General features: G+C 45.8%; 1 protein-coding gene across 1 annotated transcript; it reads right to left on the reverse strand.

Annotated features, from left to right (window-relative positions):
* Window positions 1–5,319: 5,319 nt before the first annotated feature.
* On the reverse strand, window positions 5,320–13,124 carry GLCE (glucuronic acid epimerase; the record flags this gene model as incomplete). The annotated part of the gene is made up of 3 exons (XM_009699298.1): window positions 5,320–6,344; window positions 8,988–9,233; window positions 12,971–13,124. Coding segments are annotated over 3 exons (1,425 nt in total), but the record flags the coding sequence as incomplete, so codon positions are not given.
* Between the last annotated feature and the right edge of the window lie 8 nt (window positions 13,125–13,132).

A 13,132-nucleotide genomic window follows, 5' to 3' on the forward strand; every position in this document is an offset into this window, starting at 1 on the left:
GCAGAGGGAAATGGCATTTACCACCAGCTGCTTCTGCTGGCATTTGATTGTTCAAACAAGACCCAGGGAAAACCAAAAGCTACAGTGGAATATCAGAGCATTTAATAAGATCCAACCAAGCCCTGCGAGCACTTGGGATAAAGATGGGATTTCAATAAAAAGGCTTCTTTATGATCAAATTAAGGGGTTAGTATTCCCCACCCAAGCAGTGCCATTTGGATTTTCTTTTTGGCCCCTCGCAGTAAGGGGCTTTGCAGAAATAAGCCTTTTTAGATGCTTCCTGCACACAGCGTCCTGCTGAGGGTGTCACTCGGTGTCCGGGGCGGCCCTGGCTGATTTGGCACCTTAGCAGGCACCGTGCAAAGGGCGGTTTGGTGTCCCACCTGGAAAACAGCAGGGAAGGGAGGAAACGGCTGGCCCAGGGGCAGCGCCTGCAGGGTCCCTCCAGAGGGGTTGGGGTGCTGGGGGGGAGCAGAGCGGGGTCCCACACGGCACTGCCGTGGGATGCAGCCAGCCCCAAGCACACCCGTGCCTGTGCCCACCCAACCCCGAGGCCCTCGCAGCATCCCCAGCAGGCGCAGGCGCCTGCACAACGAGCCTCTTCCTGAGCATCCTCGAAGCCTCTTTTCACACTCAGAAAGGTTCAGCCAAGATTTCTGTGGCAAACAAGCACCTGGGCCTGGGAAATGCGTCCGCGCATCGTTTGTGTCTCCAGTGCAAGTAAAAAAGCTGCCGCCTCCTTCGCCGGAGCCCTGCTGTGGGGGGAAGCTGCTCTGTGCATCAGCGCTGTCTCTCCTCTTTCCTCGTCAGGGTGACAGAAAGCCACTAAAGCATGATGAATCCGTTTAGAAGGGAGCGCCTGAAGGCAGTGGCATCACTTAAGCTCAGAAAGGCAATCAGCCTGGGCTTATAAACAAGGACAACTCTTTAGAATAGCACTTCTGCTGGTCGAGGGGGGCCAGGAGGCACACGGGGTGAGGGATGGAGCCCCGGCACGATGGTGCAGAAGGGAGGCTGTACATGGGGCATTTTCCTCACCAGAAAATACAATTAATCTAGCCTGGCCTTGGAGGGAAAAACAAAACAAACCTAAAAACCAACAGAGAGACACCTCACCTTCACCACCTCCATGAGCACGACCTGGTACCGGCATCTGCACACGCCGAGGGCACGAGCAGAACCTCAAGCGCTTGAGGCCAGGCCAATACTCCGGTTTCTTCCCACCAGACTTTGCCGTGATGAGCCATCACGTATTTTACACTTCAGCAATGCCGGACCTGGGGGGTGGCTCTGCCTCCTGAGGGACAGCAACAGTGGCACAAGGCGCTCCGTCCTGTTAATCTTCAGTTCAACCCAATGAGAGCTACTCGGCAAGTTGCTGCGAGATACAAATTCAACAAGATGAGCTCTTAAAATATTTACTGTCCTAAAGATTCAAGTCGGTGAGTGCCAGGATGTCTTTCAACATTTGCACTGCACCATTGCAAAACTCCACCTTGTTTAATAGGCTGAAACGCTGAGCGCTTGGCATTTAAATAGCTCCTGCCGTTTTTGGAAGAGATTAGTAAAGTATAGAAGCAGCTATTTAACATTCGGGAAGTGCAACGCATACAAGGGAGTTATCAGTCACTCCAGGCAGATGGTAAATGTATCTCCTTCCACCACAAACTGAGCAGCAAACACTCAAATTCATCACCAAGACAACATATTTCAATCCACTTCTATTTTCAATTCATACGTTTTTAACAAACTGCTAAGTAATGAAAATCAATATTTTCACCCAAGCGGTTGGGAGACAGTCCTGAAGCTCTGCTCGGCTGCAGAAGATTTGCTCTGTGCACTTCAGTCATGCAAAATTATTCATGACCAAGTCAAACGTGGCATCCTGGTGCAGGTCACGTTGACAGCCAAGGAGGCACCAACTTTCCATCGACCAGCTCTGATTTAACAGCCCTTCTGCACCAAGGTGGGACCCATCACTCCAGGCATGGAGTGGCTAAGACAGAGCTGACCTCACTCCCAATTTTGGAAGGGAATTTTGATAGGACTTGCACATTTTTAGCTGAAAACAGGAATTAAAGGCGCAGTGTGCTTCTTGCACATTACGGGCAACCTCAGCTGACCACTTGTCATCTCTGTCAGGATATTTTTTAGTGACCAGTCAGTTAAAATTCCTATTTAACAAAAATCACAGAAACTCAAAACGAGATGCATTTAGCAGAAGTAACTCACACCAGCAACACACTGCATGAACTTTACTTGAGCAGAGAGAGAATACAGATCTGTGGTCCTTACCTCCAATCAGCGAACTCTCAACTGCTGAAGAAAGAACGTTTTCCACCTTACTTTGAATAAAAACCTTCCAGAAGACCCTAAAAGGAGACATCTCAAAGCCACTAAGATGACTGCTCATCAGGGCTCATCTGCAACCACAGCTGAAATAATGAAGATGCCCCATGTTTGTCTCAAGATAAAAAAATTTATTTTACAGTCTTAGAAAGCAGCTTTACATTAAGCACAAACGTTGATCCATTTACTTTGTATATAAACATAGTAGAACCTTTCCCGCTGCAAAAAGTCATGTCTTGCTGTATATAAAACTAACATGTGCACATTGTGCTTAAACTGCAAAGTCTGTACAGCTTTACAAAGGACTACCCTTTACAAGAGCATCCTGTAAACAATTTATTGCATATTTAACACATGGTGTATATCCCATATGTAAAAAAAAAAAAAATATAGAAAAAATAAAGTACAATTACAAGGTGAATGAAAATAGCAGCTTTTAGTGAATGTCTTGCACAATGGCCAAGAAAAACAGCACTGCCACACTTGTACAGTTGTGCTTGTGTGTCACTGGTTTGCATATACCCATGCGCACTATGTTTCCAATGAAGTCTATGTACAGTAAGTCCCATGGAAAGATTAAACAGATCTTAGTCCCTAAGACCTTTGTCAGTTTGAAACTGAAAACAAACAAAAAAACCTCCAACTTAAGTGAATTCGACAAAGTTATGGGCACCAACGTCCAATAATCCTCTTCCACTGCACAACTCAAATAGAAAGAGTAAACCCCACACTAACTCTCTTCAGTTCTACAACCTCTGATGGTGGTTGGTGGAAGTTACGCGTGTGCTAAGGCCAACAAAAACGCAATGACGGTAAGGATAAGGTGATGCGACAGGACCGACGGCGTTGGCATAGCCAACCTGCGCCTCTGAGCTCACCTATCCAACAGCTGCCAGGCTGACTCTCACGAAGCACTGAAAGATCAGCGACACTGCAATTTTTCAACTAGCATTGATTAAAAAACAAAACAAAAAAAATAACAGAGGAGATTGTGGCCTCCGTAAGGCACCGATACCACCTCTTGAGCAGTACCCAAAGACTCTCTTTAGATTCTCCAAATCCAAAATGGGCAAAAGATGGAGGAAACATGCAGGAGAAAGATGTTTTTGTGTTTGCAGTAAGGACCAGTTGTTTGTAAAGGAAGCACATTTTTCTGCGTTTTGTGTGTGTGTGCGTGCATACACATGTACGTAAAAAAAAAAATTCACCTCTGCTACCTTTGGTATTGAAATTTCTCCTCTGACATCCACTTCTCATATTAATTGATATGATCGTAGTTTGTATTTGCAAAGATCAAGTAATTAAAAAGTTGTTTCAAATACCTGCAAGAAATAGAAGAAGCATTAAAAAAAATAAAGAAAAAAAAAGATCAAAAGATGTATATTGTCCTCGTGCCCAGCCTTTTTGTGATCTGAATGAACTTCGCCCTCAGTCTGAACATCTTAAGCTTAACCCCCACCTACATGTACAACATGTGATAGGATCAGTGGGAAAAAACCCAAAGCTAATACATGTCCTTCCCATGCCGGCATACGTCAGGAGCTTTTGAGTCTGGGACTCTTACAGCAGGCACCAGCATGCCAACACAGCTGAGAACCCAATATTTGCTACGCTACCAAACAAAACACCCCTCATCTAATGATGTAATCAGTTGGTTTTACTCTTCTGGATCAACCAGGATGCTACATGCCAAGAAGGCAGACTAACGGTGAGTGTAAAGGACTGATAAATAAGAAAAAGAAACCACTTGGTTTCTTCTGCATTACAACGGTACAGTGAAAGCATTTGGGTTCAGATGCACGTGTTCGGTTATTGCACGGCTACCCTTGCTCGCTTGGCAGAGCCATGAAGACAAAGCCCACCCAAGAAGCCAGTACTGGAGATGTAATGACCCCTTACACTATGAGAAAGACAGTAGGCAGAGGTGAGACTTGGTATTAAAGCACAGGTGGAGCTGGAAAGCCCTCTGGGGCAATTTTAATTTTTAAAATGCTTGACATAGTCAAGCAAGTTAAAAATTAAAATCGCTATAGGAAAACCTTAATTCCAATTGAATTTCCTGCGCACTACTCAAAACGAGCTCCATGGCACGCTCAGGAATTCAAGACACGTCTCCCAAGAAGGAAGTTGCCAAAGCTTAGAGAAACCTCTCAGATGTAATTAAAAAATACAGTAGACAAAACATCAAGCTCCACGACAAGAGATTCCAGCTACCAGGGAGGAGATGACACCAGCAAACCTGATGGGCGATGGTAAATTTGGCTTTATAAAAAGGGGGTGGCGTGGTTGCAGGCTTTGTGCAGTCCGTGAGCCCCACCGAGTTGTGCTTACATGACGAGACTTCGAAGCCTGCACGCTGTCTGCGTGTTCTCTGTCCACACGTCTGTAAAGAAACCATACAGCTAAAGGATCTCCACACAGAGAATCGGAAAAAAGAGAAAAAAAAAGTGTATTTTTCACCCCAAGAAAAGAATCCGTATTAAAAAAAAACCCCAAAAACACAAAACCTTTAAAAAGATACACTGTCCACTATCCAGGCTACAAGTAAATACACATTTACGGCGTTATATCACATGATCTGTTACGCTGTTCCAACATATACACATGTAACTCCATTTTAAAAGAGGCCACAGACTAACTTTTCAGGCAAGTGCTGGACTTTAGAGACCTGTATGGCTTCTGCAAATATTTTCCTACAAAAAGGAAAAAAAAAAAAGCAAACCCAAAAAAAAGTCCCCAAACTCAGGAGCACAAAGGGGTTTTGCTTTGTGCAGATGTGGAGCACTAAGGACAGGTGAAGTTCCCGAACCCTACCCATCAGACCCAAATGTTTTCACACTGGAATGCAATGATTTCAGGAGATCAGTTTTAAGGATCACTTCTTTGAAACAGTCCATAAAAAATTTAGGATGCAACCTTTGAAGCTGTACCTCTGGGAGGCAGCAGGACCGAGGGGTTTGGTTGTAAGCTCTAGTTGTGCTTTGCCCGGCCGCCTCGCAGGTAGCTCTTCCACCTCTTGACGAACTCTTTGAAGATGGGGGACTCATCTATCGTGCTGAGGAGCTGGAGCTGGTTGATGTGGGTGGTGTGATAGTCCCATCGGGCCAGGTTGGGAGCAGTGCCGAGCATGAAGTGCCGAAGGTCGTAGATGGTCCCTGAGCCGGTGTCATAGAGGGGAAGCATGGCCTTCAGGGACTCCATGCCCCGCTCGTAGAGGACCCGCGCCTCCTTCCCCAGCTTCTCCCCAGCTGTTTCTTTTAAGTCATACAGCCCGATTAAGGAGTACATGAAACCATTAAGCACAAAGGAGCTGGGCGAGGTCGGGTATTCCTCATACCAGTCGTGCCGGTTCATGAAGACGGCTTTCACCCCACGCTGCTCCGATGGCAGCTTGTACGGTGCCGTCGCCCGCAGGGCCGAGCTGAGGAACACGTGGTCCTTCGTCAGCAGGTACGCCCGCACCAGCGTCGAGATGGCCTGTCCTTGTGCCATGGCCGAGTACCAGCCCGGGTCCAAGGACTTAAAGCCTTCCCCCAGCTTCCTCGTCACCATGATGGGCCAGCCGCCCCTCTCGTCCTGGTTCCTCACCAGCCAGTTGCTGGCAGCAAAAAAAGCCGCCATGTGAGCGGTGGCCGAGATGGTGACGTTATCGAGGAAGCCTCTTCCCTTCGCTATCAGCCTCACCACTCTTTTGGGCATGATTTTGGTCTGCTTCACAGCTTTTGTGTTCGAGAGGCCGACGCCTTTCCGCAGGTCGGTCACCAGGTCTCTGGTGAGGGTGCTCCAGCTAGTCCTGGGACCGATGCCGTAGTAGATGTCTCGGTCCTTAAAAGCGATGAGCTGGGTGTTGGAGACGTAGTGCACGGTGAAAAGCTGGTTCTTCTCTGTCGTCTCCAGAACCACAGAAATGCTCCCGTTCGTGACGAATTTGAGATCAAATGAAATAATAAAATCTCGGCTGTTCCCAAGCTGCAGAGATACCCCCTCGGTATTTTCTGCAAAACAAACCAAAAAAGCCTTGTTCAGTGGTAAAGCACTCATTTCTCGAAAAAGTTTAAGCTATAAAGCACAGCTTCCAGAGGTAACCCCTCTTACCAGGCAGGATCCAAAAGCTTTTAGGGCAGCCCATCAATAATTCAATCATTCTTTCTGCGCACTATCATATATTAATTAAGCATGAAAGTAAATCCACGAGGAAAGGCCCGGCTCCTGCAGCACCGGGGAGAACTCGTTTGCATCTTACATTAACACGCTGCAGCACTTTGCTGGGGAGCAGAAGTGCCAGGGGCTGGATCGATGGATTTATCAGATGTTTCTGGTACGTGATCGATGGAGGAGTGCGACGGACACCAGCAGGAGCTGGGGTAAGGGAAAGGGCTGGCAGTGGGGGGGCCTTACAGCTGCCTGCCGGCAGGACACCAAAGAGGCAGAGCTGAACTTTTCCTACAGGATGGGACACGGCAGCCAAAAGCTGCAAGAACGTAGATGCTGCGTGGTTTTCCTCTTCTGTAATTCAAAACATAAACCAACAACCACCCTTTTGTTCCAAACGGAAAATTTCGCTTGGCAGAAAAAGACACCAAAAACGCGGCGCCGCTTGAGGAGTCGCATTTCTGAATAAAGCTCTGCTTTCAGCAAAAAAAAGCTGGGAGTGCCGAGAAGCACTTTAGGTATTTAGGATCCCCCAGGACTAATACTTAAATCTGCGACTTTCCTCTTTCCCAACCTGACAGTTCCCAAAACCAGTGTGCTGATTAGTTTGGGGGGGGGGAGGCGTGGGGAGAAAAGAATATAGCAAGACTAACGTGTTAAAGTATTTATTAACCTCTCCTTTGGCAAAAACTCAGTTTAATTAAAAAAAAATTTAAATAAAGCTCCTAGGCAATGCCACATAATAAAATCCAGTGTTCTTTGGCAGGCTAGATTTTAAAATGTAAAATCAACTTCTCCCCAAAAACCTATACAAAAAGATCAAAGGGCTAATTAGTTTGTAAGGCTGTGTGCAAATCCCGTAGCTTTGAAGGCACAGAGGGATGATAAACACTTAAAGACAGTCATCTTAAATTAACGGCTTTCCATAGAATAAAACTCTATGCCGCACGAGGCACTTGTTTCCTTTCTGCTACTTCTCGATGCGTGAAATACCCCATAAACGTTTCTAGGTGCAACCATCGAGTTACGGTCAGCTTTTTCGGCAGAGCAGAGGCTTCTCCCCAGCTCCCAAACCAATCCGTGGCATTTTGCAATGTCTTGTGTTGCAAGGTGCTATCGTACAGTACCTATTATTTTGACTGAATGTCATGTTTTCCAATCTCCAAAACTAAGAGCTTCTCTCCTTTGAGTTTTTGGAGATCAGTATCTGCTTCGGGAGAAGCCGCCAAGCACTTTGTTACACAACATTTTGCTCCTCTGAAAAATCTAATTAAAAAACCCCACTCGCAAGCCCTGTCAAGTAAGTTTTATGGTTCCTTGTAAATAAATGCTTGTGTGATAACGAAGTGAATTATAATAGAGGGGGGAAAAAAAAGTTTTAAGAAGCGAAGGAGAACTAAAGGCTGCCCGTTGTTTGCACTGCCTTAAGCGCCTATAAATCCATTACTTAAGGCCATCTAAGACGAGTGGATGCATACCATGGCCTTCGAGCCCCACAGATTACTCTACCATCAATAAAGGATGAGGAGAGAATACAGAACAGATCTTTTAGCCCTTCCTCTCCCCGTATTTATCTACTACAAAGACACAAGAGTGTTCGACAATTTTTTCCCTAGAGACCCAGGCCTAAGGTGCCAACTGAAAATTACTTCATTGTCTTTTTAAGTAATGGACTCATTAATTCTAATGGGTATTGATTGAGGAAAAATACATTACGTCCTTATTAATGAGCCTGTCCTAGCGTAAAGGAAACTCTTGCATGAAATAATGAATTTCCCTGCTAAGCATGAAACAGAACATGGTAAATTGAAGAGACGGCAACAAAATGTGTCTTGCATGTTTGCAGGTGAAGGAGTGCCCGTATGCAGCCCCAGATCTTCACCATCCTCCCCGAGTCCTCCACAAATACCTATGCAGTACAAGGGCAGACGCTCCCTTTTGCAGCCTTCTTTAAGGCAACTCAGGTTAACCAGAACTAAGATCTCAAATTCTGCAAAAACAGTTGCATCCCAACGAAGGGAGAGATCCCGGGTCCAACCGGAGAGCCGCACATGCTATGCTTGCTCCAGGCTGAAAATAGACCTTATCTATCATCTGTCAACAACTGCTTATCACACGTCAGCGCTATTTCCCAGGCTTTGCAACTGCTTCCATCTTTTTTTTTTTTTTTTTTTTGCTTCTATTTTGAGACAGAAGCTGAAAGGCTCAGGAAATGTGACTGTAGCTTCTCATTGCCCTCCATGCATACGCTCACCCGTTTTTTCATTAAAACAGTGCTGAAAAGAGTAGTGACGGTGAGAAAACAGAAGGAAAGAGAAACTCCAGAGGTACAGAAATGAGATGACATTCTCAGGTGAGATCTTAAGGACGGGAAGTCACTCAGGATAAATGAAAACACACTAATCCCAGCAAGTTAAAGGTCCCCTGGTACCATCTGGGCAAATTAACAGACACAGCTTAGCTGCCACACATTTAGGATAACCCACCTGGAGCAACAAAGTGTTTGACGCTAGTGAACTTGGCTTTATCAGATACCGTGGAGAGAGAGCAGCCTTTCGGCACCGTCCAGTCCACGGACCTGCTGGTTTTGTCCTTCTCTTCGGCCGTTTCGTACACCTCGATGTGAGGTGGTTTCTCCGTCAGGTTTTTACTGTAGTGACTCAACCCATACTGTGCAATCTGGATGGGGTAGAAATAGCCTTGAGGGCCCCACTGCGTGGATAATGGCACACCTACGAGAGAGGAAGAAAATGAGTATTTTCTCAGCATGTTTCAAAAAAACCACTGTTTGCAGCTCTGCACACTCCTCCTCTATACTCACTGCTCCTTTACTTCTAGCAAACGGCATTTCTAGGCTTCACCGTTAGCTAGACTTGAGGAAAGTCCTGTTCAAGGAGTAAATTGCTCCCTTTTACACCGAGATCTGCAACTAGTCAAAACTAAGCAGATCTAAGTGGCAGAGAAGTCCTTATCATGCTCTTCCATACATTCTCATTTAATTGTTTACTGAAGCATCATATGTATTTTAAAACACATTTTAAACGCCCTAACAGATTCCCCCCCCGCCTACCCCAGAGACCACTAAATCTCCAAATGATGTTACATCTAACACAGTCCCTTGAACACCACATAAATCTCTGCAAATTTAGCATCTATGTTATTACTAGGTTTTGGTAAGAGCTATTTGATGCTAAAAGAGCAATTTATCCAGCATCCACAAATCTGCTCCAATTACCTTGACTCCCCTAAGGGCACTACAAGCAGAGTCTGAAGCGATGCCTATGGAAACCAGGCAAGCTCTCCATGCAATACCAGCAGAATACGCCCCAGTTCTGCCACCCAAAGCTGTCCCTTGTCTTCAGAGCTCCTGCTCCAACCCCGCCGTCCCTGAGATTAACCCTCCACACGCGACTTGCTGTCTCAAAAGCTGGTAGCCTGGCTGGAGAGCATGCTTCTCACTCTTAATTTAGGCTTAGGGTGATTCTAGATTTAAAAGTCTGCACGGACCAGAAGAACCCCACCTTGTTAGAGGATTCAAAGCAGGAAGATCACAGAGTGCATCTTCTGTAGCCTGACACATAGCATTTCACATGCAAAACCCATCGAATGAGCTCATCCAATGTCACATAGCCATGCTCGATATAAAACTTCCACCCTGCGTTACGATCGTTAGCAGAGCTGCACCTCCAGAAAACCCTGCTGAGCTCCAGGCTCTCCTCTGCCTGTCCTTCACCAGCTCCCAGGAGCTGCAGCCTCGGGCTTCGGGTGGAAAAACCCTCGGGCCAGAAACTGCCTCTTGCATCACTGGCTGCGTGGGAAATGAAAACAAGCTGTGCGGAGGAGACTTATTTATACACATACCTCCGTAAGAAAGCAAACACAGGATACTTAAGATATGGATGAAACCAGAATTCTGCTGAAGTCCTGAATCTTACTTGGAACAAATTCCCAGCCTCTAATTATGAATCCAAAGTGGGAATAGATCACTAAGACCCTCTTGCGGGAAACCAAAGATACTTAGTACTGCAAACCTTTGCATGCACGTAAGAAAAGAAAAAAAGATGAAAATAAACAAGTTGGCATTTGCACCGTTCTCCCCCTTGGCGATGTCAAGCTCAGAAACCAATTTCTTCTGAAATCTGGCAAAATGAAAATATGCCTTAAACTAAATATAAAAAGATACATTTTCATACATATTTTGGTGCTTTGTGTTACTAATAAATATTACTGATGGAGATGTGACGGTTTACTGCTGCCTAAAGAGAAAACCATCGCAGGAATTATTTAAATACCACGTATTATCTCAACTCCTGGAAGCCAGCTCGCTCATTAATGCTAAGCATTTTCAGTTAAGGGTGCATTCACTGAGACTGAAAGATGCAAAAAAAAGAAATCTGCTATCAGACCTTTACTTGAAATTTATACAAGATGACAAGATTAAATTCTCCAGATCATAGGACATAACAACACATTAACCTTGCACAAAGAGAAAAGGTGAAAATCTAACACGAGGTTTTTTTTCCATCATGCAGCAATACGAGAATCTCTAGGGCTGGAACGATGCAAGGCAAGAGCCTGAAACTGTCTGAGAATCTGTTTTAATACTAAAATCCCCTCCCTACGAACTACAACTATTTCTCTTCTCCGACCTGTTTGCTGGATGCCAATAACTCTATTGCCTTTACAAAACTCGGGCTCTGGCACCATGTTTCATAATGACAGCTCTGAACTCACAGGCTGCAAAAAAGCAAGGGTTATGGACGAATAACCACACTGTCGAGTGTTAAACTCGCTGGTCTCTCAAGGCTTAAGCAAAGAGCAGCTACGCACAGCGCCTCGTGTCCCCAGCACACACATCTGCCAAGGCAAGAAGCGGCAGAATCCGTCCTGGTTCTCCATTAGTTCTTACTGAATTTCAGCTTTTTGCTGAAGAACATCATGAGAACTGCGGAGCCCAGTTGCAATGGGAATCTTGTGCATCTTCCACATTTCGTACAAAAGTTGGTAGGGCTCCCAGACCTAGGTCCAAGCCCACCCCCCAACAACAAAACCAGCACCCATGGCTATTATTCACAAGCTGTATTTAATCAGCAATGACTGTGGCAATTAGAAAGGAAAGCCATCTCCTCAGCCTCTCACAGTGGATGTAAACCCTGAGCAGGGCAATGCTCACTTGTAGTGGATGCGTAGTTACCAGGATGCATTTGCACCTTCGGGAAAGCCCTCAGTTTCAGAGCCATGTTACCCTTCCTTGGCAGATGTAACGAGGATGAGAGTTAAAAAATAATAAAAATGTGAGAGTAATCTTAAAAAAAAACTCTGACGTACCCTATGCATTTGTTTATGTGAATCTTTTACGGCAAATTAATTGCAAGACATGCCAGCTTTCTGCCGTGACCGTATCACGTGTAGAGCTCATATCAACACAGCAGCACATCACCGATCACCGAGATGCATGAAAATTAATGTATTTTGTTCCTTAAGTGAAAGTTGGTCTTTAATTTATGAGGGGTCGTAGTGTCACATTCTATAATAGTTTGAGAAAGTCATTCATTTCTTAATATGAAACCCGACAGGAATTTTCTGCAATCAAATCTTTGCCAAGACACCGGAAGACCTTGCGTACTAATTACCGATCGCACGGTTTAGCAGAAGTGCAAACTGGAAAGGTTTTACCGTATATTAATTTTATCCAGGGACGTTTCAGTGGCTGGAGAGCTTTTTGACCCTTGAGCAGCCCTCCAAAACCTCCTCACCTTGCTGCAGGCAGCAGCACCTATTTGCAGGATGAGGCGAGGTGATGCCCTGCCTGCCCCGGGCACGGTGGTGCGGTGACGCCAGTTTACCCGGATCCTTGCACAGGATGAGTTTTGGCAAGAGCTAATCCCGTGTTGCTAAGCAAAACCCTCCCTGCTTGCTCTGGAGCAGCCCAGCAGGGAAGGTTCGACTGCTGTATCTCCAGCATGGTCCCAGCGATGCCAGGAGATGGGATGTTGTTAAAGCTGAAGACAACTATCCGAAATCGAGCTGCCTGCGAGCAGCCAGGCTGTTCCACAGGTGCTGGCAGTGCCGTTTGGCTCAGAGCCGGGGGCTCTGTCTGTGCCTGCAGGGAAGCAGGAGCCTCCTCAGACAGCAGGACCAGGCTTTTATATTTAATTTTATATTTGAAAATAATTTTGGCTCCCTGACAGAGATGACAAGTGCCAACGTCAATGCCAAAGCCTGACAGCGGCACTGTAAGAGAAGTGTCCCGGCACCTCCGGAGTCTGCTGCAACCAGTAAGACCAGAGACACAGGACGGGAGCTGGTAAACCTGGTACGAAGCACAGACTGTGCCTGGTTTCTCAGTTAGTGGGTGGTATCGACAGTAACAGGACAAAATTAAGATCAGTTTGCATCTCAAATGACAGCAGCAAGTTTTAGGAAGCATTTAAACTATTAAAAAAACCATAAAATACTCAACACAAACCTTCAACACCACTTATGCACTTCACTCTGTCTCGAACCTCTACGTTGTAGCCCTCGAAGGACATGAAGACCCCGTCGGGGTGGTAAGGTGCTCGCTGTGTGTATACTTTGGAGTAGCTATGAGAGAATTCAAACCTGTCATAACCATCGTACTGAGCAATTT

This window comes from Cariama cristata, unplaced genomic scaffold (assembly GCF_000690535.1).
Source record: "Cariama cristata isolate BGI_N322 unplaced genomic scaffold, ASM69053v1 scaffold35994, whole genome shotgun sequence".
Lineage (NCBI taxonomy): Eukaryota > Metazoa > Chordata > Aves > Cariamiformes > Cariamidae > Cariama > Cariama cristata.